Source organism: Asterias rubens, chromosome 21, assembly GCF_902459465.1.
Source record: "Asterias rubens chromosome 21, eAstRub1.3, whole genome shotgun sequence".
Taxonomy (NCBI): domain Eukaryota; kingdom Metazoa; phylum Echinodermata; class Asteroidea; order Forcipulatida; family Asteriidae; genus Asterias; species Asterias rubens.
Window position 1 is genome coordinate 3519555 of NC_047082.1, and position 24788 is coordinate 3544342.

General features: G+C 40.4%; 1 protein-coding gene across 2 annotated transcripts in view; it reads left to right on the top strand.

Moving 5' to 3' along the window:
* LOC117304587 (serine/threonine-protein kinase par-1-like) overlaps positions 1 to 24788 on the top strand; it is a 68924-nt gene that overhangs the window by 22217 nt on the left and 21919 nt on the right. The window contains exons 1-3 of one of the 2 annotated variants that reach the window (XM_033789116.1): positions 515 to 622; positions 8569 to 8697; positions 13055 to 13221. In XM_033789116.1, coding sequence (XP_033645007.1) covers positions 515 to 622; positions 8569 to 8697; positions 13055 to 13221 — 404 coding nt within the window. Of the gene's footprint in view, positions 1 to 514; positions 623 to 8568; positions 8698 to 13054; positions 13222 to 24788 lie in introns of those variants that run through there. The other variant, XM_033789117.1, reaches the window with a different exon arrangement.

Sequence of the window (24788 nt, forward strand, 5' to 3'; positions counted from 1 at the left end):
TTTAAGAAAATCGCCCTCCATGGATCAAAAATACTCATCTACTTTTTAATTTAACCCAACCATCTACAAACAACTGTGCGTATTGACGCTCGCACACGCGGACGCATTGGCCATGCGTTGTGTTTCCCAGTGAAAACACACAATATTCTACCGTGTGGTTCTTAGTGAGCCGATCGCGCGTACAACTTACGCTATCCTATGTGTTAACTCCCTTTCCCTTGATAACTATAATCCTCCCGTTTTGCAATTTGAAATCCTACTTATGGTTGATTTCAGTTTGCTCATGTAATCTTCTTTACTCTCTGCTTATGAATAGACCATACCAACCAACTGTGGTGTGAAATAGGTATGCACACCCCATATAAACAGGTATCTTAATACCGGCTTAAAATTTTGGAGTACGTGTCGTTGGGTAGTTACCGAGGGGAAACAAGTAGGCAGCCATCGATCGCTGAGGAGCCTCAACATACTACGAGAAGGGGGAGTTGTGGACCGTCGAGGAGGGGGGAGTGAGATGGGGAAACTCCGGAGCGTTGGACGGTATGTCATAGAGGAGAGGACGCTAGGAAAGGGCAACTTTGCCGTGGTGGAACTCGCAACACACAGCATTACCAAAACTAAGGTCGGTAACGGTGGACTCCTCTTGTAAAATAATCGCACAGGTCCTAATCCCTCCAAGAGGTTTTAGCTTAGCTTTGTATTTCACACCCTTGTGAAGGAGGTCCTCGAAAAGACTGCGTTTCCTAGCCATATAGTGAGGCCCACAGAGGGTGGTGGTGTTCGCTGTTTTTGTAGAGTATTTCCTCGTTTTAAATCCACGAAAAAAAGTATTTGCAAATCAGCCATTAAAAAACTTAAAATAAATAAATATTATCATGAGTGGAATTACACGCAGGCCACGGAGGCCATGGTCTACTTTGCCCCTGGTCTTGGCCTTGGTGCCCCATAACAAGCTTCCCATTGACTTTTAAGGTTTTCAAATGGAAGTGCCGTTTGCAAAATGAAAAATGGCCTTGCCCATGTAAAGTTGAAGATCTATGCCTGACATTGTAGGCATAGGTCACTTCAAGCTCGTTGGTGTAACATTTTCGTTTTTGAAGAGCAGTTGTCTTTCCTTTTAACGCTCGATTTAATGTCCTGCATTGTCGAGTCGTTCGATACAAGTTTAAATCCACAAACAACTTTTTGCAAATCAGCCCCCCCCAAAAAAAAAAAAAAAACTTCTCAACAAAAAATAACATAAGTAGGTCATTCTCAGCTCGTTGTTGTAAAATGTCCGGCTTCGTACGAAGTTTGTGTTTTTTTCCCCTTTTTTTTGCTCGATTTATTTCCTGAATTGTCGAGTACTTCCAAGTTCTAGAAGTTTTAATCCACGAAAAGCTAATTGCAAATCAGCCCTTAAAAAAACCTTCAACAAAAATGTAGGTCATTTCGAAGCTCGTTGTTGGACTGGACATTTGTCTTTCCTTGTGCTCGATTTATTTCCTGCGTTTTCATGACCGTCCAAAAGAGAACGCCACATGAAACAGCAGTTGTGGATCCACTCGGTCGCGTGTTGGGCAAACACTGAACAGAGGGACATGACCCTGGGGTTAAAACCTTAATTTTTCTCCCACATGGCAAGATGTGTATACTTGCATAAGAATGTCTCCACACTGCATGGTGGACTACTTTTTCATGACCATTTAAGGAAGTCGGGGGGACACCACTTAAACCGAACGGTGGTATCATTTCAACTGATGCTTTTGCCTCAACTGGGCGAACTTGGAAATGGAAGACGCTGGTGGTGTAGGACCGTATGCTTCGTTTTGAAAGGGCACAAGGCATTTTCTCCTTCGTAAAGGGCACCCTATGACGAAATTGTTATAAATGCAGAGCATTTTAAGGGCACCAAGGCAATGACCAGTGGGCACGGAGGCAATCGTCTTCGTTACCTCCGTAACGAATCGGGCCTTGTAGGTTATACACCTACAGTAACATACGGAACCAACTCTTGGTTTTATCATAACTTCAAGAAGTAACACTTCAAGTTATGAAGTCAAATGTATTTTTCGATATTGCTCTGTCCATAGCTCTGTCATAGATGTATTAACCTTGGGGTTGTGTACACCGAATAATAATTTCTACCTCAATCATGGAATAGTCTAAAGTTTTGTTTTCTTTAACAAGGTTGTTGGGACATCATCTTTCTGGTTTGCATTACCAAGACGCCATAGTGCCTCGAGCTACAATTCCCTTCCTAGTACCACTCTTCCCTAAATGAGTGACGGCACTTGCCCCCATAGTGTGCACATATTGCTGACATATTGTATTAGAGTGATTAGTGCAATTGGGAAATAGTGGGGTGCCAACCACAGCTTGTCCATGACACGGACCCCCAGTACATCACCGCCATCTTGAAATAGTCTTAAATTAACCTGGTAAATATTTGTATATGGGGCATAGGCACTACAGGGTACGCGATCTGGACCCAATTTCATAAAGCTGTTAGCCTGTTTGCTCAGCAAAAGGGGACCAGGTACCAGTTAGAATTTGCACAACGCCTCATTTGGGCTGGTAACCAGTTTCTCTTAAGCAATGTATTTCTACATAATGAGCAACTTTTGGAAGCAGGTTTTGTAACATTTCATTTCAGAAACCCCAATGATTCCCAGCGTGCATCACTTTTTAAAAATAAAGTAAATATTAAGTGTTACCCTTTCACCGATGTGAATTAGCGCTGTGTACTTTCCAGAGGTCTGTGAAAAAAAATTACAAACATTACTCGGATGGGATTCGAACCCACTACCTTTGCAATTCTAGAGCAGTGTCTTACCAACTAGACCACCGAGATTGCCGGTAGCTGTAGAGGCAGTTCGAATAATCCACTGTAAATGTTGAAATGCAATTATAGGTTACAAACTAGTCTGCTGGAAAGATAGATGAGCGTTTTTTATGGATGTTTACAATTATTATGATACATCTATGGAGGGGATAATCTATGGTGTTGTTTGGTGTACAAATGTGATGAAACTGTTTATGGATTGACAGACCTGCCAACTCTCCCTGATTCTGCAGAAAGCTCCCTGTAGCAGAACCAATCTTTTCATGTTCTGGTGAACACATTTGAAAATCTCCCTGATGATGGAAACTGCTTTCCTATTTATGGTGAATGTAATTGTAAACATCTCCCTGATTGCTGTACAAAATCTCACCGATTGCAAGATGCAAATGTTGGCAGCTCTGGATTGGAGGCTTAGGTTGAATTACAGAGTGGGTTTTAGTCAGAATCTTGTTCTGCTGCAGTCCGACCTTCAACGTCGGTTCCTTATAAGTAGAACTTGATGGGATTTCATTTCCTCATTCCGACTGTCTTCTGGTTTTGGCATAAATATCAGGATATCCCTCCATGCATTTTAAATCGAAAGTAAACGACAGTATTTTGCCACATCTCAGTCCTTGGGTTTTGAGTTGACCATGTATGGAGTTGTATGTCACTTTGTTTATATCGGAAGTTTACAAGGACGAGTGCATTGGAATTTTTTTTTTTAAAGGAAGGTGCTTCATGTTGACCCCTTGGAAGACCTGAAAGTTATGCGGGAGGGCATTGGGGGCAACGGATGTAGAATGAGATAAGAGATCTGAAGGTTGTGTATGGGTACGGGTAGGCCTACTGGGGTGTCTGTTTAGTCCGAAGTTGGGGTAAGGGACAAGTTATTTGGAAGATGGAAATACCAAAGGGGATAAACTGGTAAAAAGGATGTGGTTTTAGATTATGAGATTTGATTAGGATTGAAAACAACGTCTTTGGGCAGAATTTGTATTTAAAGATGCAGTGGTCGATTTTGTGCTTACTGTGCGATTTCCATTTCATGGCGTTGCTAATGTTATCATGCTAACCTTCAACTTCTGACTGTTTTATAAGCTATACTGTCACCATGGAGCTATGCGGTCACGTAGTAATGAAAATCCACCATTGTTACACAAATGTGTGTGCTTTCAGATGCCTAGTAATATAAGGCTTCAGGCATGAAGTCTTTAAATATTTGGCTGAGAATTTACCTCCTTCTCAAAAATTACGTTACTTCAGATGGAGCCGTTTCTCTCAATGTTTTACACTACCAACAGCTCTCTATTGCTCATTACTAAGTAGGTTTTTATGCTAACAATACAATTATTTTAAGTAATTGCCACACTAGTGCCCAGTGGCTCATAAGCAATATCCACTGACTGTTGCAGTTTTCCCTTATTATGCAGTGATGGATGAATCCAAGTTACCTATTTATAATAATCATTTTGTGACAAGATTCTTGGCTTGAAGTTAAAGTGAGATAATAGACTACATGAGATTGTGTTGTAGATTGATCATACTGTAGCTGTGTCAGAGCATAGAGAAAGGACAATCACTATGGTCAGAGGGAGACAACTTGGACCAATTTCGTTGACATGCGAAAACAAGAAGATTGGGGGGAGGCCACAGGGGGCCCGTGTCTCCTTCGACCTCCAGAAAAGATAGCAACTCATTTATCAGCCGGTTTATCATAAACAGTTTGGGATTTCTTGATGACACGCGAGCCATAGTGACATCTTAATAGAGTGTATTCAGCGTATTTTTGGGGGTGGCACGTGGCAGACGTGCAGCAGGCCTTGAGGCACGCCCAGATTACAGACCGGTGACCATCAGCTAGCTCACTGCTGCCTGTCAGACATTTCGCATGGTTTACGATTCGTAGGAAAAGATTTCACATACACATCAGTTTGACTAAAGACTCTACTTGTTTGTATAACTTATAATAAGAACGGTGCCAAGCTGTTTGTGTATGAAAGATTTGCCCCAAATTTGTGTTAGTTTTCAGACACCAAACACTTACAAAGTATGTTATGGTTATATCCATTGCAGTGTTTGAAGCAGGATTGGAAAACCCGAATGAATATAGGCCTACTCTTCCAAATCTAATAGCCAATGATGAACCATAACCTTTAACCATACCCTTTCTTAAAGGCAGTGGACACTATTGGTAATTACTCAAAATAATTATTGGCATAAAACCTTACTTGGTAAAGAGTAATGGGGAGAGGTTGATAGTATAAAACACTGTGAGAAACTGCTCCCTCTGAAGTGACGTAGTTTTGGAGGAAGAAGCAATTTTCCACGAATTTGATTTCGAGACCTCAAGTTTAGAACTTGAGGTCTCGAAATCAAGCATCTGAAAGCACACAACTTTGTGTGACAAGGGTGTTTTTTTCTTTCATAGTTATCTCGCAACTCCGACGACCGATCGGGCTCAAATGTTCACAGGTTTGTTATTTTATGCATATGTTGAGATACACCAAGTGAGAAGACTAGTCTCTGACAATAACCAATAGTGTCCACTGGCTTTAAAAGTAGAGAATAGGAATAAATGTACTCACCAACCCATTGTTTCTTGAAAACCAGAGGATTAGAATGAATGTACTCTTTCAATAACCAATGATGTACCGTCCCTTTATGATGTGTTTCTTGAAAAGTAGAGGTGGATTGGAATGAATGCACTCTTCCAATAAACAATGATGTACCGTCCCTTTATGATATGTTTCTTGAAAACTAGAGGATTTGAATGAATGTACTCATCCAGTAACCAATGATGTACCCTCCCTTTATGATATGTTTCTTGAAAACTAGAGGATTTGAATGAATGTACTCATCCAGTAACCAATGATGTACCCTCCCTTTATGAGATGTTTCTTGAAAACTAGAGGATTTGAATGAATGTACTCTTTAGAACTAATGATGAATGTGTTTACATACACTCTTTCCATTAAAAACTCACAAGGATTTACTCCTCAACTGAATTTCAATGGAACTAAGCTTTTTGTACTGATCTCTTACTAGTTTATGTGTTTTGGCTCCAAAGTGAATGCACTTTTAAGTAATTTCTCGGCTTTTGATATATAAATAGATACGTGAACTGTGTCCCTTTGATTGGCGTACAATGACCTGGACAGACACGTGCTAAATAAATCACATCTTGTCACTAAGGGAAGAAAGGAAGAGTGACGTTACTGCACTTATGTGGCAAAAATATTAAGACAGATGCACTTTTTATTGTTATAAGAGTCTGTTACTCAGAAGAACGCAGGCCTTTCATTGGAACAGTGGGTGCACTTGTGCCAAAATGTTATAGTAAAAGTGTGAAATGCTTCTGCGACGTGTTTGACGTGTGTGAGGAAAAATCATATGATTTTGTGCGTGATTCGGATACGGTTTGAAAGCTGTAACCTGATCACGGAGAGACAAACAAATTAAACGACAAACATAAATTGGCCTACCATAGCGCCTTCAAAAACAGTATTGACTTAAATACTAATATGAAAATCCTTACTTTAAGGCACTGGACACGTTTGGTAATTGCCAAAGACCAGCAAAAAATGTGCTTAAGCACGAAAATAGCTCGCTTATTTTACATATGTTACCGGCCAAAATTTCATGCCATATATACAATGCTTGTGACAAGTATTTAGTTGTTGTTTACTTCGCATAACAATTGAGTGCATTATTGGCCGGTAATCTGATTTTACTAAGCAAGGATTTTGTGCTTAAGCAGCTCTATGAAATTGGGCCCAGTATTCTCACTTGGTGTATCCCAACATGTGCATAAAATATCAAATATGTGAAGATTTGGACTCAATATTGGTCATCGCAGTAGAATAATGAATGAGAAAACACCCTTTTTGACACAAATCTGTGTGCTTTCAGATGCCAAGGAAGCCTTCAGGCCTAAACAAAAAATTAATTTTCGAGTGAGAAATTACCTCTTTCAAAAAATCTACGTTACTTCAGAGGGAGCTGTTTCTCATAATACGTTATGTCAACAGCTCCCCATTGCTTGTTACCCAATAATGTGTTATGCTAACAATTATTTGGAGTAATAACCAAAAGTGTCCAGTGCATTGAAGTCCTAATGACTTCTAGAGCCAAGCTCTATCATTATCGATCACAAATCAGGGCCCACTTTCATAGAGCTGCTTACATACAACCTTGCTGAGTAAAATCAGATTACCGTCCAAAACTCCACTCAATTGTTATGCTAAGTAAACAACAGCTAAATACCAGTCACAAGCAATGTGTATTGCATGAAATTTTGGCCAGTAACATGTGTAAAACAAGCGAGCTGTTTTCGTGCTTAAGCAAATTTTTTGCTTTAGCAGCTCTATGAAATTGGTCCCTGAATTATACGGAAAATCCATTGACTGTGCTAAGAATCGCCAACACCTACAACATACCTAGTGAATGTTTATAATACGTTTGGAATGCTTTCTTATCCGTTCAAACATCAACAAAATCTTCTCTGTTTATAATCATTCACACAGTCAATATCAACATCTTCTTGTAATATCCACTCGTTGAAAGTTTAAAATAAAATTGTATAAAGAGACCGTCACTTATCAACACATAAACATTCAGTAATGGGCTCTAACATCGGAATTTAAAGAACTTGGAGACTTTGGAACGCTAGGTGGCAGCAGATAATTTTCATTTTGTTTGCGTAGGTCAAATTTCCAGGAACCACTACTAAACTTGTAAGTCTTCTGATTGAAATATAATTTTGACTGAAATAATGTGCTCCAACATCGCAGATTAAAGAACTTGAAGACTTTGGAACGCTAGGTGGCAGCAGATAAATCTCAAATTTGTACGTTCAAATTTCCAAGAACCTCTGCTAAACTTGTATTATGATTGCAATATACCTTAACGGTTTTTTGGTTAAAGTAATTGCAGTTTAAAGATCGAACTTGGATAGTTTGGAACGCTTCCCAGTAGTGGCAGCAGATCAATCTCAATTACTTACATAGTTCAAATTTCCAAGAACCACTATAAACCTTTAAGTCTGCTGATTTCAATTTAACTTTGTATTTTCTTTGGCGAAGGGTTGTGAACATCATTGTTCATTTTAATGCTTAAAGCACATTCTTTACTCTGAATGAACGACACATTTGTCGCATTATTTTCTAACTATATTGGAGAGGTTTGCGGTAACACCGTGTTACTGACCATGTGAACTTTGTTTACAACAAGTGTGACCTTGTACATTCTTTGGCTAGTCTGGCAGGCAAGATACTGCACTGGTCATATGGGAAAGTTTACATTTTGTGCCATAATTTCCACATAAATCCAAGAGTTTTTTATGAAAGTTAAAGCTGGACGAGTTTTGAGATGTGCCCCCTTTCATCATATCAAACGTTGATACAAATTGGACAGTGCAATCTCCATAAAATATAATATTTTATGTTTTCTTCCATTAGGCTGTGTACAAATCGTGCCTGCAGGAAGTCCAGGCTTGGTGGCTCTTTTGTAAACATGTTATGCCACAGGTCACATCGTCTATACATGGTGTTACCGCAAACCTCTCTTAGTTATATACTTCCACCATGCAAAGTTTGAAATCGTTGTTTTCTGCTGGCAAAATAATGACATTTAAGAATCCCCCACCCTCCCGTCGATTGGAATGTGACTCCTTCCTCCTCAGAAACAGACACACTTATTCAGAACACATCCTCAATTGCAATTACATTATAATGAGCTTTGGTTTTTCGTTTGTTTGGTTGCAGGTAGCAATTAAAGTGATCGACAGGGATAAGATAAAGGAAGAGTATGTACGGGCGAATCTGTACCGTGAGGCACGCATCTTGGCCCAGCTCAGACACCCTAACTTGGTGCGGCTTTACGAGACCATATCGGTAAGATCACTTCTCCATCTTGAGTTTGTTTCTCTCTCTAGACTCTGGTTATTTCAAGGGCACCAAGGCAATGCTCAGGGGGCACGGAGGCAATTGCCTTTTATTGCCTCCGTGAAGGACCAGCTGTCGATTTCACAAAACTCTTCCTAACTTAGGATTAATCTTAGGACTTAGGACGATTCCCAGCCCTGCACTGTAACATGCAAATCTTAAGATTAATCCTAAGTTAGGCCGAGTTACTCGTTCTAACTCGAGATAGGATTAATCCTAGCGTTTCGTGAAATCGGCTGCAGGCATTGGGTATTTGCTTTTCAGAGTCAGTGAGTTCATTGGAAACCATGATTTCATTTGATAAACGTGCAGTGACGTAAGCTTTCTATATCTGTTTTGATTGGTCCGAGGTGACGTTTTGCAGCTGCACTTTTCGGTCGTCTGAATATGAATGTAGGTGAAAGGTGATTATGGACGGGGATTGACCTAGGCCTGAGGCCACTCTCTGATGTAATTCACGAGTCTCGAAGTTCTGTTCACGCTTGTTTCTCTCTCACTCAATAGCAATGTGAGACTTTGGAACGCTAGGTGGCAGCAGACGTATACCAGGTGCATTTCCATTGTTTATAATATTACCGAGAACGCTGGATTTACCTGGTAAAGTCTGCTGCCATATATAGCTTCCAAAAGTCCCACATATCTGGCATGGAAAGGGAGTGTATATATAGGGTCACGACACATGAGACAATTTACATGCATTCAGTTCCAGGTAATCTTAAAAAAAAAAAATCCATTCACATTTGACTGTCACATTTTTTCTGAGGGATCGTATTAAGACATTGTTTAAAAAATTACTCATGTGCTACCAAATAAAGTGCTCCTGTAGCATGCACTGCAGTTGGTTGGCTCTAAGTTGCCTATAAAAGTTGCCTCGTGTGACAAGGCAATCTCCAAGATGAAAATCCATTCACACTTCAATGTTCACCTATTTTTCTTAGGATCGTAAGACATTGTTAAACAAAAAAAAACCTGTACCACCGAAATTGTTCTGTATGCACTGCAGTTGGTTGCCTCCAAGTTCCCTGTACTTAAAATTTCCTCGTGTGGCAATACCTAAGGCTTTATTACTTCTGCTATGTAATAAATGTAAACTGCCCAAAGAGTTCGCTACATTTCATTCTTACCACCATGTGCACATCATCCATAGAAACCAGTCATCTTTATTCCTATGTCAAAAATAACAGCCCCTGGAGCGCGGGGTATGTGACCTTTGCTCGCCTACATTTTCAACGAGCCATTCCTTTTTATTTTGCATGATACCTGCCAAACGATTCTGATTTAACTCCCCCGGCATGGAGAGGTCAACAAAGGTCACTTGATTGACACGATCATGACGCTAGATGGCGTCCGACAGTTAAGTTTTATAGTTTATACCTGGTGACAACTTTTAAAGTGCAGGGTATAAATATTTAATAGCTGAGTGTAATCCAGAATTGAAACCCCCCTACTCGGGAATGTTTTGTTAAATCTGTTTAAATTTAGCAAATCTGCTGTCATGAACTGTTATTTTGTCAGTTTTTACTGTTGGATGTTAAATATATACAGTAAATTTAAATAAACACGTGTGTTTCCATTTTTGAGAACGGACTTTGGCTGATTGAAAAGTTTCTATGTTCAATGGCTATACCATAAGTAGGCCCCTAACCCGTATTTTGTAAAATAGCTGCCATTAGTATTTAAGAATTAAAAGTTTTGAAAACAGTACAACCTTTCCTTTACTTTTTGCAAAGTTTTATTTTTATATATTTTTGCACAAAATAGTTAATGGCCTGACGTTTCGACCCTAGCAGGGTCTTTCTCGAAGGCTCTGCTTGGATCGAAGCGTCAGGTCATTAAGTATGTTTTTTGCATTTATACCAGATAGTTCCTTTTAGTCGGTAGGCAGTTTGCAACAGCTATATCTGTGTTCTTATTTAGATATTTTTAAGTAAAAATACAAACAGAAGTCACATTAAGTGGATACCGGTTTATCAGTTGTACGCAGAGACGAAAAACTACCCTCCTGCCAAGAAGTTTGAATTGTTTTCGAATGAAAAAGATCCGTTTCCTGAAAAGAGAATTCCTATTATTTCAAAACCCTGCTGGTATATGTTTTATTTCTGCTCAACTCATCTATATGGCTATTACTTCCTCAAGTCTCCCACAACGGATTTCCTTGATTCTTCTGCTGATTACAAATTGACATCCTGTTGATTATAGAGAAAACACTGCAAGGGAAAAATCCCTGACAAAAAAAACATTTAATAAAGGCACTGGACACTATTGGTCTTTACTTTAAATAAGTGTTAGCACACCAACTTTAATTGGTAACGAGCAACGGCTCCCTATGAGGTAACATAGTTTTTGAGAAAGAGGTAATGTCTCACTCAAAGTTTTAAAAGACTTCAGGCCTTTTATTTTACATTCTTTCATTATTCTCTTGCAACTTCGATGACCAATTGAGTCCAAATTTCCACATGTTTGTTATTTTATGCATGTTGAGATACACCAAGTGAGAAGACTGGTCTTATAACAATTAACAATAGTGTCCCGTCTATTTCACCAAACTCCCCTTACGTATGATTAATCTTAGGACGTAGGACGAGATAAGTTCCGTGACCATACGTTAGGACGCATTGAACCCATCCTAAGTTAGGACGAGTTACTCGCTCCAACTCGAGATAGAATTAATCCTAGCGTTTCGTGAAATCGGCTGCAGTGCCGTTAAAGGAAAATTATTTCAAGTGTCTATAGAAAATTGAACCGGAAATTGTACGTGTTGCTTTGTGGCGATATTGATAAGCCTGCAATTGTGTAAGCCCGTGGTACGACCTCTAAACCAGGGGTAGATTGACTCCGTGTGTGACTGGGGGTGACCGCGGGAGATTATTATGGTGTACGGGGTCACCCCCATGCCAATCAATGGCAACCATTCATATCAACCTAGAATGCAAGTCAATTCAAAACATATTTTATTTTCAGGGAATACAACTCACCCGCTGTATGTGTTTTGACTGTTTGTGTGATCTTGTCCAGATCACTGTGTAATTCGAAAGCGATATAATATCATGTTGTTGACCTTATCGTATGGGGTGGGGTGGGGTGGGGCCTGCCTGTGACTTTTAGAGAGAGGGGGTAAGCCTAGACTTGCCTTCAAGTCTTTAATCTTACAAGTTACTGCTTAGCGTATGACTTGTAAAACTTTTAGAAAGTTGGGGTAAGCGTATAGACTTGACTTCAAGTCTTTATTCTTACAAGTTACTGCTTAGCGTATGACTTGTACAACTTTTAGAAAGTGGGGATAAGCCTAGACTTGACTTCAAGTCTTTAATCTCACAAGTTACTGCTTAGCGTATGACTTGTATAACTTTTAGAAAGTTGGCGTAAGCGTATAGACTCGACCTCAAGTCTTTAATCTTACAAGTTACTGCTTGTTGCGAGCAACTACTGAAGCATGTGACTTGTAAAACGTCTCACCTTCGATCGTGGTGGCGACTTGAAGAGTTGCCTCTGCTGCCCTTGGTCTTGGTCTTGGTGTCCCTTTCGAGTTTCTTATAGACTTTAAGATTTTCGAATGCCTTTTCCAGAGGAATTGTGATGTGGGTTATGAAATTAGCCAGCGTATCGTTATAACATACGTGAAATACACACATCGGTGTATATGGGTAAAAACCAAAAATTAATATTCTTTATCCCCGATGCAAATTTAACATCTATTAAATTGTTTGCAGTACCCGCTGCTAAAAACATAGGATTCGAACTGCCTCTTGCTACCGGGCAATCTCGGTGGTCTATAGTTGGTATGAAATTGCTCTAGAATTGCAAAGGTCGTGGGTTCGAATCCCACCCGAGTAATATGCCTGTGATTTTTTTCACAGGACTCGGGAAAGTACTGAGTATACAGTGCTACACACATCGGTGTATATGGGTAAAAACCAAAAATTAATATACGTGAAATTCTGTTTACTTTAGTCTGTTTTACGATTTTTATCTTTAAAATTGTCTTATTTTTTTCCAAGCCCAAATATCATGTCTGCTATAGCTTGACTAAGTCATTAAAGGTACGTTTCGAACACCACTCATACAAGAAAACTTTCAGCCATTCACGACAGGTGTATTTAAATAACAGCCAATCAAAACGACTGAAAGTGCGCTCAGATATTCACCCCAACAAACCGATTGACATCCTATGAAACTAACAGTTTGTTGTGTTTATACTTCAGTCCAGTTCTTCGTAGTCAAAATGGCTAAAAGTGCGCCCACATATTCTTCCCAAACCGATTTGAAATCCTTTGTAACTAAACATGTTTTTGTGTTTATATATCAGTCCAGTTCTTTATACTGCTTGGTCACCGAGTTTGCAGCAGGAGGGGATCTGCTCTCCTTCGTGCGGGGCCAACGCGACGGACGACTAGGTGAAGTCTCTGCTCGTCGATTTGTTCGTCAGCTTGTCTCCGCACTTCACCATATGCATGACAGAGGAGTGGTTCACAGGTATGTACCCCCCCCCCCTCAACCACCCCCCTCCCTCCCCCACACCCAATTATCGTTGTAAGAGGACATCCTCCTACCTCATGCCTGATACTTCACGGATGCAACGAAGGCGATCGCTCCATGCCCTCTTGCCATTGCCTTGGTGCCCTTGAAATGCCCCAGTAGAAGTGTACACAATTTCCCTCATAGGGTGCCCTTTATCGATGAGAACATGGTCTTGGTGCCCTTGCCCTTTCAAAACGAATTCAGGCTTATTCTCACAAATCATACTGAAATGAACCGCAGTGCAATTATGTATTGGTCTAGGACGAGTATCAAGTTGACATGACGTCAGAACCTCTACAATTTTGTCTCCTCCTGTACCAAAGTTTACACAGTGGACAATGTAGAACAGATAAACGCATTGTCTGAAAATAAAGTGGTTGTCCATCAGAAGCTTATACTTGAATCTTCATGTTTTTGTATACATTTAAACAGAAGTTCTGTTTGAAAGACGGAATTAAATGAACCTCGGCACATTAACTGTACCAAAGTCAAGAATAGAGATGTCAAGAATGGGCAAAGAGTTAATGTAACACAGATAAACCCATCGTTTGAAATGACACTAACAAGTGTGACGAGCCTGGACCGTGGTCAAATGATTAGACTGCAGGACTTATAATCACAAGGTTGTGGGTTCGAATCCCCCAGTTAACAGTGATTTCACAATGACCAGAATAAATATTGTCGTCTAGTTACCGATCACAATTTCTGGATTTGTGCAATTCATAATAATAGACGACTAAACCAATGTTTGTAGGAGAGAGATTGGCTGTTGCCAGCTTGGTGTTTATATCCCCTTGAGGGAGTTTGCCAATTTCCCTTGATGGGAAGACCACCTAAACAAGTGGTTGTCCATCAGAAGCTTATACTGAAACTTTCATGTTGTGTAACATTTACAAAAGTACTGTTTGAAAGGAAATGTTTAGGGAGTTTAGGTGTATTGTTTCAATTGGCGTTGACGTCCAGCTATCACTGGCCTCGTTGTTTCCCACGAGGTTCAATTCTCGTTTCCCTTGAGGAAGTTTCGATGACCGCCCCCACACGACTGACTGACCGTAAACCCTCAAGGAACAACACTAAAGTCTTGTTGAAAATGATATTGAGAAAAACGCCCTTGATTAAAGGCAATGGACACTATTTGTAATTACTCAAAATAGTTGCTAGCATACAACTTTACTTGGTACGAGCAATGCTGTTGATAGCATTTATCATTGTGAGAAACGGCTCCCTCTATTAAAGTAAAGTAGTTTTTAAGAGAGAGGTTATTTCTCACTTAAAATATTAAAAGACTTTAGATCCCTGGTGAAACCTTTCATACATTTCTAAATGTTGTAGCAAGGGACATTTGTTTATTTTGTCGTCGTGTGAAGTAGGTTTTGTACAGACTGATCGGTGATCCTTATGTGCGCTATACCCTTCATTTGTGCAACCAGGGTGCCAGGGCATAGACAAGATGACAAGGTTTATTAATATCAGAATACCCGGTACGCAAAAATGCAGTTAGGCTACTTTGTGTGCGGCGTCCTAACTATGCTGCGAATCTGATAAGTTATTGATTAAAATTAATTTGGTAAAAGGGTCATAGACTTGGTTCAAGACGTTACTATGGCACCATCAGGTTCCTTCAATCATGGTGTTGCGTTGTCATAATAACGTGCAGCTCAACTTGAAGGGATACTGTCACATCCTATCATGTCATCCAGGCACGAGTAGCGGCTAGTCAACTAGCCTCTAGGTCATTTACCTTTCATATCCAGCAACCATAAGAAATAGATGAGATACTGTCACAATAATACACTTTGCCTTGCATCTGTATAAACACGGAACTCGGAAAGTTTACCCGCGAACAAGTTCAAACGTTGACCAGGTCATCGTAGCGGGCGCTCGGTTAAAAGTTTGTATAACTTCAAAATTAATTCATATGAAAAAGCTGGCTTTTAAAATAATGGTCTTCTATTTGTAAGTTGCAATTGAACAGTATTTTTGACTCCCATAAACGGCCGACCGTGTTGGTTCGCAAAGTAAAAGGAAAACCACGCAATTTCAAGGCAAATTTGTGTGAATCATTGTTATTCTACTTTTAAAACATCTTTCTAACCATATGCCTTATATAACAAACGGTTACAAACTTTTCAAAGACTAACTCGACCGACCCAAGGCAACGTGTTCCTTTAAGACAACTAAAATATAAAAATACTGCATATAAGAAAGACTCTGCTAGGGTCGAAACGTCAGGCCAACTATTGTTTGCATACCACAGAAAGCAGTTGGCAGCAGCTAATTCTATTTCCTGCATATAAAATGTGAAAATGGAAACCATAACGCCACCTGGTTTAGATTTTCAAAGGATATCAAAATATTGAGGATGATTAATGATTGTCATATCATTCTATTACAACCCAGTGTTATGAAACCACCAGTGTCATATGATATTGTTAGCCTATTTTAACATCGCTCTTTAATGTATACAAGTCATTTCTGAATGATGATTCACCGAGTGTGGATCCCCCTTTTGTCCCTGGAGGGCTCACCAGCGGGATCCCCAGGGATCCCCGCTGGGATCCCTGGGAGCAAGACACCGGTGCACCCCGAGGTCTTCTCACCGACTCCCGTTGCATCCACACTCATCCCGCGAGACGCAATTATAAAGAGCTGAGTCTATACCCTACCCCTAAAGGTGGGCAGGTTCGCTGTTTATTCCTGTTGGTATGTCAACCTGTCATCATCGGGGGGGGGGATGCCGCCTCGATGACTCATCGCATCAGAGTGGTTCCCCATATTCCATAGTAGACTCGCTCTAGTGTTTGCACTAAAAGTGCTTGGGATGGCATTAGACTTGCTACCAGTCGTTACAGCATTCTGCTTACTATTTTGATTTGTTGGATTTGTCGAAACTTGAAAGTGCATTAGTAGAGCATGGAGGTAGAATTAGGGCAAAGAGGTGGTGAAACATCATGTACATACCCTCCATTTAAAACTAGACTTGCTACCAGTCAGATCTGCATAGGCTTAATCTACAGATGTGAAACTAATTTGGTTACGCGTTGTTTGTTGGAACGATTAGGTGATCATTTCAAGTATGATTCATCGGACTGTCGTCGTCGTATGTAGGAACTTATTTCTATGAAGGACAATAGGTCAACGTTGCAGATCAAAGATTACCTTATAAGCCTTAGTCTAGACTTTGATAAACAACCTCGTGATGAACAAAAGTCTCGTTCTACACCCGTCATACCTCAAAAAAATGCTCCTAAACTGTGCTATATTACACAAATTAAATTTCTGTAATAAAGCCGTCATTTTATGACAAGTTGAATCGTTGTAATGGGAGACACATCAATGCCTGGTGAGGAAGTTGATTTTTGAAGCAAGCTCACATCTTTAATTTTACCATAGCTGAGAAAGGACCACACGGAAAGTGACCAACAGGCTGAAAGGGATATTCTTGTAAAGAACGAGTCTCTAAACCGAATTGAAGAAGTGCCACAACCACATCCGGAAAATGACTTTGACTTAACTTTAACAATGAAGGGTGTACACACAGCCAAGTCCAGTCAATTTCAAAGAAGAAAACAATATTTGAACACCTTTGATGTGTTGACATTTTGACCTGGTAAACCTGACCGGTAATCACCCCTTGTGTATGAGAGGTTGTTTTCACACAACGATGACCTCAGTTTATTGCCTTTTTTATACCCCCGATAGTGGTATCCACTAAAAAGTAACAGTTGGGGTCAATTTGTATCATGCCTCACCGATAAAACTAAACCATGGTAGTTTTCTTTAGCACGGCACCCACTCCCAAACCTCATTACCTAGCCAAACAAACTGGCTTCTTGTCTGCCTTTCAGTCCGAGTTGTCCCGCCGTGGATGACCGGATTACTCAGGTATGCCAGGTGGGGGAGAGGCCTAAAGTATCAGCTGCTAGCCCGGACAATTACCTCTCCATTGTACAACCATGCCCGTAATTTGCTGGCTTAAGTCCTCCGCAACGTGATCTGCCACTTTTCTTTACAATTAATCATCATCAACTCACACAACCCCATCCGTCTGTTAGCTACATCAGCCCCTTGTCAAGTTATACAGTGGTTGGCAAATAGCTATAATGATAAGAAGGGTGATTGATTGCAATACAAAAGTAGTGATAATAATTACAGGTTAAAGGAAAATACACATACCATTGTTTTATATGTGAATATGATTCTTTAGGCCTTGTCAAATCGGTTTGTTTGAGTTTTGAGTGGTGTTGGGATTATGTTTGTTTGTTTTTCACGACACAAAGTGTAAACCAATCATACAGGTTATTAATATTGAAGCATTGTAATTAACAAATAATTTCCCGGCCGTTCATCCACAAGATGTTTCATGAACAGGTTGGACTTCGTTACAAATATTTCGTCTTTGGATGATGATGATGGATTGAGCTCAAGCGATTACAAAGCGTAAAACATCACAGCAAATTACAGCAAAATAAAGAGGCACCAATGACATTTGTAGGTCGTCGTGGGTTAATCTAAGCATGGAGGAAAAATTATTTTTTCCTCCATGATCTAAGGTCTTTGCAAGAAATGTAGAGGTAGGCATTGGATGAAAAGGTCCATGCTCCGAGTCTTTCAATTCCGCAGGTGTTACTTTTCCAAAATCGTCACAGACTACAGGATAAACACTAATCCACTACGAATCTTTCATGCAAAAGTTCACTCTACCTCTGTGGCGGGGCTCCACAAACACCAAATTCCTGACCTCTCCCGAAGGTGACCTCTCCGATCTCCTCAAGAGCGTGTCAAAATCAACACCCCATCTCCACCTTAGAGCTATTTTGTCAGGCGTCACCGTCGTCCTGGCAACGGCTGTTATAAAATGGCCGCCGAACGAGAAGCGAGTGATGCTTGTGAAATGGATCCGGAGTAAGTACACACGGGGGCCGTTAGACCCCGTGGGGAGGTGCATCATTATACCATAGTCTGGAGGGCGGCATGTCCTTCCCACTTACCCCGCACCCCTGCCGTTTTGAAATGCAACAGACCAATTATAAATGCCTGGAAAGCAAATACACAACTGCAAGACTTGTGACGAAGTCAGCGTATTGTTATCATTAGTTTGGCTCACTTTGGAAAGATGTGCAAACATTTTTATGGATTGAATGTTGGCGTGAAGCAATCAGTTTCATTGTTTTGTCATTGGTTTATATTTGAAATGCAACAGACTAATTATAAATGCCTGGAAAGCAAATACACAACTGCAAGACTTGTGGTTTCTTATCAGTAGAGTGTGGATTCGAATCCCCAGCAGTGACACTTGTGTCCTTGAGCAAGACACTTAACCATTGCTTCGTCCTTCGGATGGGACGTAAAGCCGTTGGTTCCATGTGTTGTGTAACGCATGTAAAAGAACCCAGTGCACTTATCGAAAAGAGAAGGGGTTTGCCCCGGTGTTCCTGGCTGTGGCTGCTGTATGCGCCGTAGCACCTTGTAAACCCTTAGAAGGTGCTAAATAATTGGGTCTCAGAATTCATCACTGCAATAACATATCTTTCTGAAAGTTTGTATATACTCAGCGCCTTGAGTACCTTGTTTGGTAGATGCGTGCGCTATATAAGACTTCGATATTATTATTATTATTTAACATAATGGTATCATAGTTTGGCTCACTTTGGAAAGATGTGCAAACATTTTTAAGGATTGAATGTTGGCGTGAAGCAATTCAATTGTTCAATTAGTTTTGTCATTGGTTTACATCTGATGTGCAACAGACCAATTAGAAATGCCAAGAAAGCAAATACCCCAACTGCAAGACTGTGACGAAGTCAGCGTATAGTTTGGCTCACTTTGGAAAGATGTGCAAACTTTGTAAGGTCTGGGACCTGGGAGAGCACATCTTTTTTGATGACAGTTTTTGGACTTTCCCCTTCCCTGGACGGCCTGTGCTTGTTTTATTGTTTTGCTTTTTTTTTGTCCGAAGAATTAAAATAAAAATAAAATAAATAAATAATTAAGAATTGCATGTTGGTGTGAAGCAATTAATGGGTGCGTTCGCTTAGCTTCCCTGGCTCAACCCCGGTATGTGGCATCTTTTCTTTCCAGGACGAACGTGTGCAGATAACTACCCACGTTCGTCCGGGAAAAAAAAACCTGCCACACACCGGGGTAGACCCAGGGCAGCTAAACGAACGCACCCAATATTAAACCGTACACATCAGTGCATTTCCATCGGTTTATATCTAAGATGGCAACTGCATGACGTTACGAAGTCAGCGTATTGTTATCGTATTTTCGCTCACAGTTTGGAAAGATGTGCAAACTTTTTAAGAACTGAATGTTGGCGTGAAGCAATCAATGGTAAACCGTACAAATCAATGTGTTTCCATTGGTTTATATCTAAGAGTCTATATAAGCATGCTATGGCTTGGGATTAGGAAATCGCGGATACTGGGAAACTGAGTTTGTATGAGCAAATAAATGTAAGGTGTTCTCATGAACTCCAATCCACCCACCCGATAACAACCCCAAGACCCCAGTTAAGCTGCTACTAGGTGTGCTGTAGATAGACATATGCCATGGAAAAACTCCATTACAAAATATCCGTCAATCCAAATAGTTATGCAATTGTATGGTAAACCTCGTATTTATTGCCAACTCAATATGAAAACCATAAACTACTTCAGTATTTCTGTCATTAGTTTCAGAGGCTCTGGTTGTGGTCGATTTGGGATTGTGATTTTGTTTAAGTAGGCCATTTTTCACCTCTGTTATTCATCAAAAAGTTTAAACTTCAAGTATTGTCATCGTTGTGGTGAACACTGGAATTGATGAAATCCACACACCCCCTTGGTAGCCCTTTTAGTTTGACACGCAGTGACCGCTTTTTACAGCAAAATTTGTTCCGAGGTCAATTTGATTTGATTGGCGTTTCTGATTGACGTGTAGGGATTTGTAGAATGGCCGCCAGCTATGACGCATAACATAGAAAACCTAACTTAGGGGGCCGATCGGTTTAGTTAAGAATGTGATCGCTGTATTTATGCAAAACCACAACTGGTTTAATTAATACTTTGTTGCAGTTTCATGACCTCTCTTGGGTGGATTCGATAAATATATCACTCCATATCTGTCAAAATCTGAATTGTACTTTTTGGGACAGTGTCGTAAGACTGGCATTTGTTTTGCATTGGTAGATTTGTCTTAGTGCATGTCTGTTTGCTACGTGTTTGAAGGGCACTAAGGCATTTTCTCCCTGTTAAAGGCACTCCATGGAGAAATTGTAAATTTCTACTGGGGCATTTTAAGGGTACCAATGCAATGCCCAGGGGCATGGAGGCAATCGCCTTCGTTGCACCCGTGGAGTACCAGGCCTGGCATGCAGGTACTCAAAGCGGTATTACTACAGTAAGCCCTTGATTTTAAACGCTGTAATATTATTGTTTGATTTTGTAAATTATTTGGAACCTCGAGGAAGATTGTTATTGTTTCAATTGCATGACTTGGGCGGTTGTTTGAGTTCAGTTTGTGATTGGTCAGACGGTTTCTGATGCGTTCTTCGGTCAAGCTTTGATTGGTCAGATGGTATTAGACTTGCTCCAGATCACGATATGATTGGTTCTTAGAGCGGACAAAGTCATTGGTGCGATAGTTTTAGATTGTGATTGACCAGTTGTTAAATTTTCAAGTTGTCTACCATCATTGTGATGTCTTCAGATTCTAGTTTTATCGAAGTTCCCGATGGTGATATCATATGGTTTTAGAACCACCTTTTAGCGCCCTCTTTCGTTTAGCTTCATATCTCGTGATTGGCTAAATTATTGATGTTATCTTTAGCTTTGAAATGTCCCTGATCATCGTTCAGAGTAATCCAGAAATCAAATTTCCACGTAATATTGCATTGTTTGTTTACATTTGATTATTTCGTTGGTGGCTGCAACCAGAAATTATTTACCAAGGTTTGTTGGTGACAGTAGATAACAACCCTTTGAAAATGTGTTTTAATTTCCACATATGATATTGCATTGTTTATTTACCTTTGATATTTCGTCGGAGGCTGACTGTAGTTGACGGGTCTTATCTTGCCATGCAATCTGCTCGTTTTGCCTCTTGCCAATATTTGGTGTTTATAAACACGTGTCTAGCTCCGAGGCTCCTCGTGCTAAAGCGAAACAGGACACGGCAATAAAAAAAACTGATTGATTTGGCTGAAAAATCAAAAGCGAAAATTGGACTGTAAAATGTGAACAGGGAATGTGAACACGGAAAATGTGTTGTTTTAAAGGCAGTGGACACTATTGGTCATTACTCAAAATAATTATTGGCATAAAACCTTTCTTGGTGACGAGTAATGGGGAGAGGTTGATGGTATAAAAACATTGTGAGAAACGGCACCCTCTGAAGTGCCATAGTTTTCGAGAAAGAAGTAATTTTACACGAATTTGATTTCGAGACCTCAGATTTAGAACTTGAGGTCTCGAAATCAACTATCTAAACGCACACAACTTCGTGTGACAAGGGTGTTTTTTCTTTCATTATTATCTCGCAACTTCGATGACCGATTGAGCTCAAATTTTTACAGGTTTGTTTTTTTATGCATACGTTGAGATACACCAACTGTGAAGGCTAGTCTTTGACAATTACCAATAGTGTCCATGTCCATGGCACCAACTGTAATTACCATAGATCTATGGTAATTACTTAAAAGAAATTGTTAGCATAAAAACTTACTTGGTATAACAAGCAATGAAGAGCTGGTGATAGTATAAAACATTGTGAGAAACGGCTCCCTTTGAGTGTTCGTTGGGAAAGAGGTAATTTCTCACTCAAATACTAAAAGACTCCAGGCTTGAAGCCCTTTTTGGGCACATCTGAAAGCACACAAATTTGTGCAACAATAGTTTTTTTTTTAATTCTCTTGCAACTTTGATGACCAATTGAGTCAAAATTTACACAGATTTGTTATTTTAAGCTTATTTTGTGATACACCAAGTAAGAATACAGGTCTTGGCAATAGCCAAAGTGTTGAGCGTTTAAATCAGCGCCAGGAAATGTTGGCCCGAAGCAGCTTATTCATGATCGACAGGCACACAGTTGTACTATAAAAGGGCTAGAGGTGCCCCTCCCCTCTCATCCCAAGGTCAATATGACAATGTTGAGATTGTACCAGTCTATAATAAGATGACTTAAATCCTTACACTATTAAACCGTCTACTTGGATTTGTTTCTCATGTCATCACGGGGGATTAGCGCGGTATCCGTCCACGCCTGTCGTGTGTTTATCAGTGTCAGACCACTGTGTTCGAAACACACTGCACGGTACAATGATTTCTATTTGCTCGCAAAGAGCCAGTGCTATAGTAAAACCCCACCATGTTGATCAAATAATCAGGTCTGGTATCGAAGACGATTGCCTCCATGCCTCATGGCCATTGCCTTGGTGCCCTTGAAATGCTCCAGTAGAAATTTGCAGTTTCCTCAAGTAGGGTGCCCTTTACCAAGGAGAAAATGCCTTGGTGCCCTTGCCTTTTAAAAACGAAGCATACTTGCCTGAAACAGTGCCACTTTAAACTCTGAAAAGTGCCAGACAACCTTCTTGATTTAGTCGCGGGACCTACAGCTTTACGTCCCACCCGAAGGACGGAGCAATGGTTATAAGTGTCTTGCGCTTGGCCACAAGTGTCACGACCGGTACTAGAACCCACACTCAACGTTTCGAAGACTGTGCTCTCATTGTCTTCATAAATGGTTGCTTTTAAGGTTTGTGCGCTGCTACAACTAAATTCCAGAAAACGATGACCGTCTGGGCAAATGTTTTCTAAGCCCGGCGATGGTCTAAACTTCAAATGATTAGCAAAGATGGATTCTTGGAATTACCAATAGTGTTCGTCCCCTTGGCGCATGATGAATTAGTTGTAGACTCGTGCTGTAATGGAGACAGGAAAGAGGGGATAGGGGTTGGGGTTTGGGTACAACTGTACTTCCTCTTCTATTGGCGACTTGACCTAAGACTACATCCATCAATGACTAAATGCATCAGATCTGATGTCCACCCATTTGTCAATAGCATTTATACACACTGAGATTGCCTCGTAGAAGTTCAATCCAGACCTACGAGCCTCGCCAACCACCCACACTTACCACCACCCACCCCATCCCAAACCTCAACCCACCACGAGGCGACTTGTCACAAGACTACATCAATCAATGACAACATGCACCTGATCTGATCTACTATAGTTTGAACACAATGTGATTGTGAAATCTGATTACAGAACCTCACCCTTTCCACTTCCCAAAGTTATCATCATTTGCACCACAACAGGCATTCATCATAATCACACACCCCCGGCTATACCCACTGCAGAAACTCCCACTGCGTTACTTCAGAGGGAGGCGTTTTTCACAATGTTTTTATACTATCACCAGCACTCTCCATTGCTCATTATCAAGTAAGTTTTTATGCTAATATAAATTTTGAGTAATTACCAAAAGTGTCCAGTGCCTTTTAAGCAAAAAAAAGCAACACGCACGAGCAAATTATGCTTACCAGAACAATTAGGTTAATAACCAAAATACCATGTCTCTGAACAATATGTGACAGATTTCCTGCTAATTAATTGCTTAGCAGAAAAAAGTTTAGCATACTTGTAATAAGTAGCTCCATGTGACTGTGCTCTCATGTGGTAGTTTTCACTACCTACTATTAAATTGAGCATACTGTGATGAAGAGCCAATTGCGTCAAAAGTCAGCCAGTTCCTTATTTGTGCAGCAAACATCAAGCCGTTCATTTTCAAAAAATAAAACCCATAAACTTCGCGGGAAAAATAATGTCGAGACCAGCTGAAAGTCCCAAACGGGTTTTTATTTTCACTCAAGGAATTGGAAGGAAGTAACACGGGACCAGGGTCATGCACCCGTAACTCGCAATTATTTCCGGGGTGAATTCGCGGCGGCTTGGTTGTACAATCACGGCCCGGTGTTTTTTATTTTATCGAATATGGCTGTGGTGATAAAATAATGAGGCCGGATATCGTGTTCATTGTAGTAACTGTAGTACGTCACTATAGGTTAAATGGTGGGAGATGTGGTATCACCTGATTGAATTTGTACATTTTAGTAACGTCTGGTTCTCGTTGAATATTCATCACCCAACCAGATTTTGAAGATAACACTTTGCCATAATGTCTTCTTAGATGTGAGAACAGGTAGTTTGTGTCTAAATTAATACCCCGAGCATCGCCTCCCCTCTTATTTGGTTCCTAGAACTACAAGTGCCAAGAACTAAAAGTACTAAAGTATAAAACCCTATATAGGACCAGCGAAACCCTCTTGTTAAAAATTCGTCACACCTTCAGGCTCGTGTGACCATTGAGACTTTTGGGACGCTTGGTGGCAGCAGACTTACCAGGTTAAATCCATTGTTCTTGGTAATGTGTGCATGCTCAAAACTACGTAAACAATGGAAATTTACCTGGTAAGTCTGCTGCCACCTAGCGTTCCAATGTCTCCCTTTAGTTCCACTCAGTGTTCTAGAGACATTTCT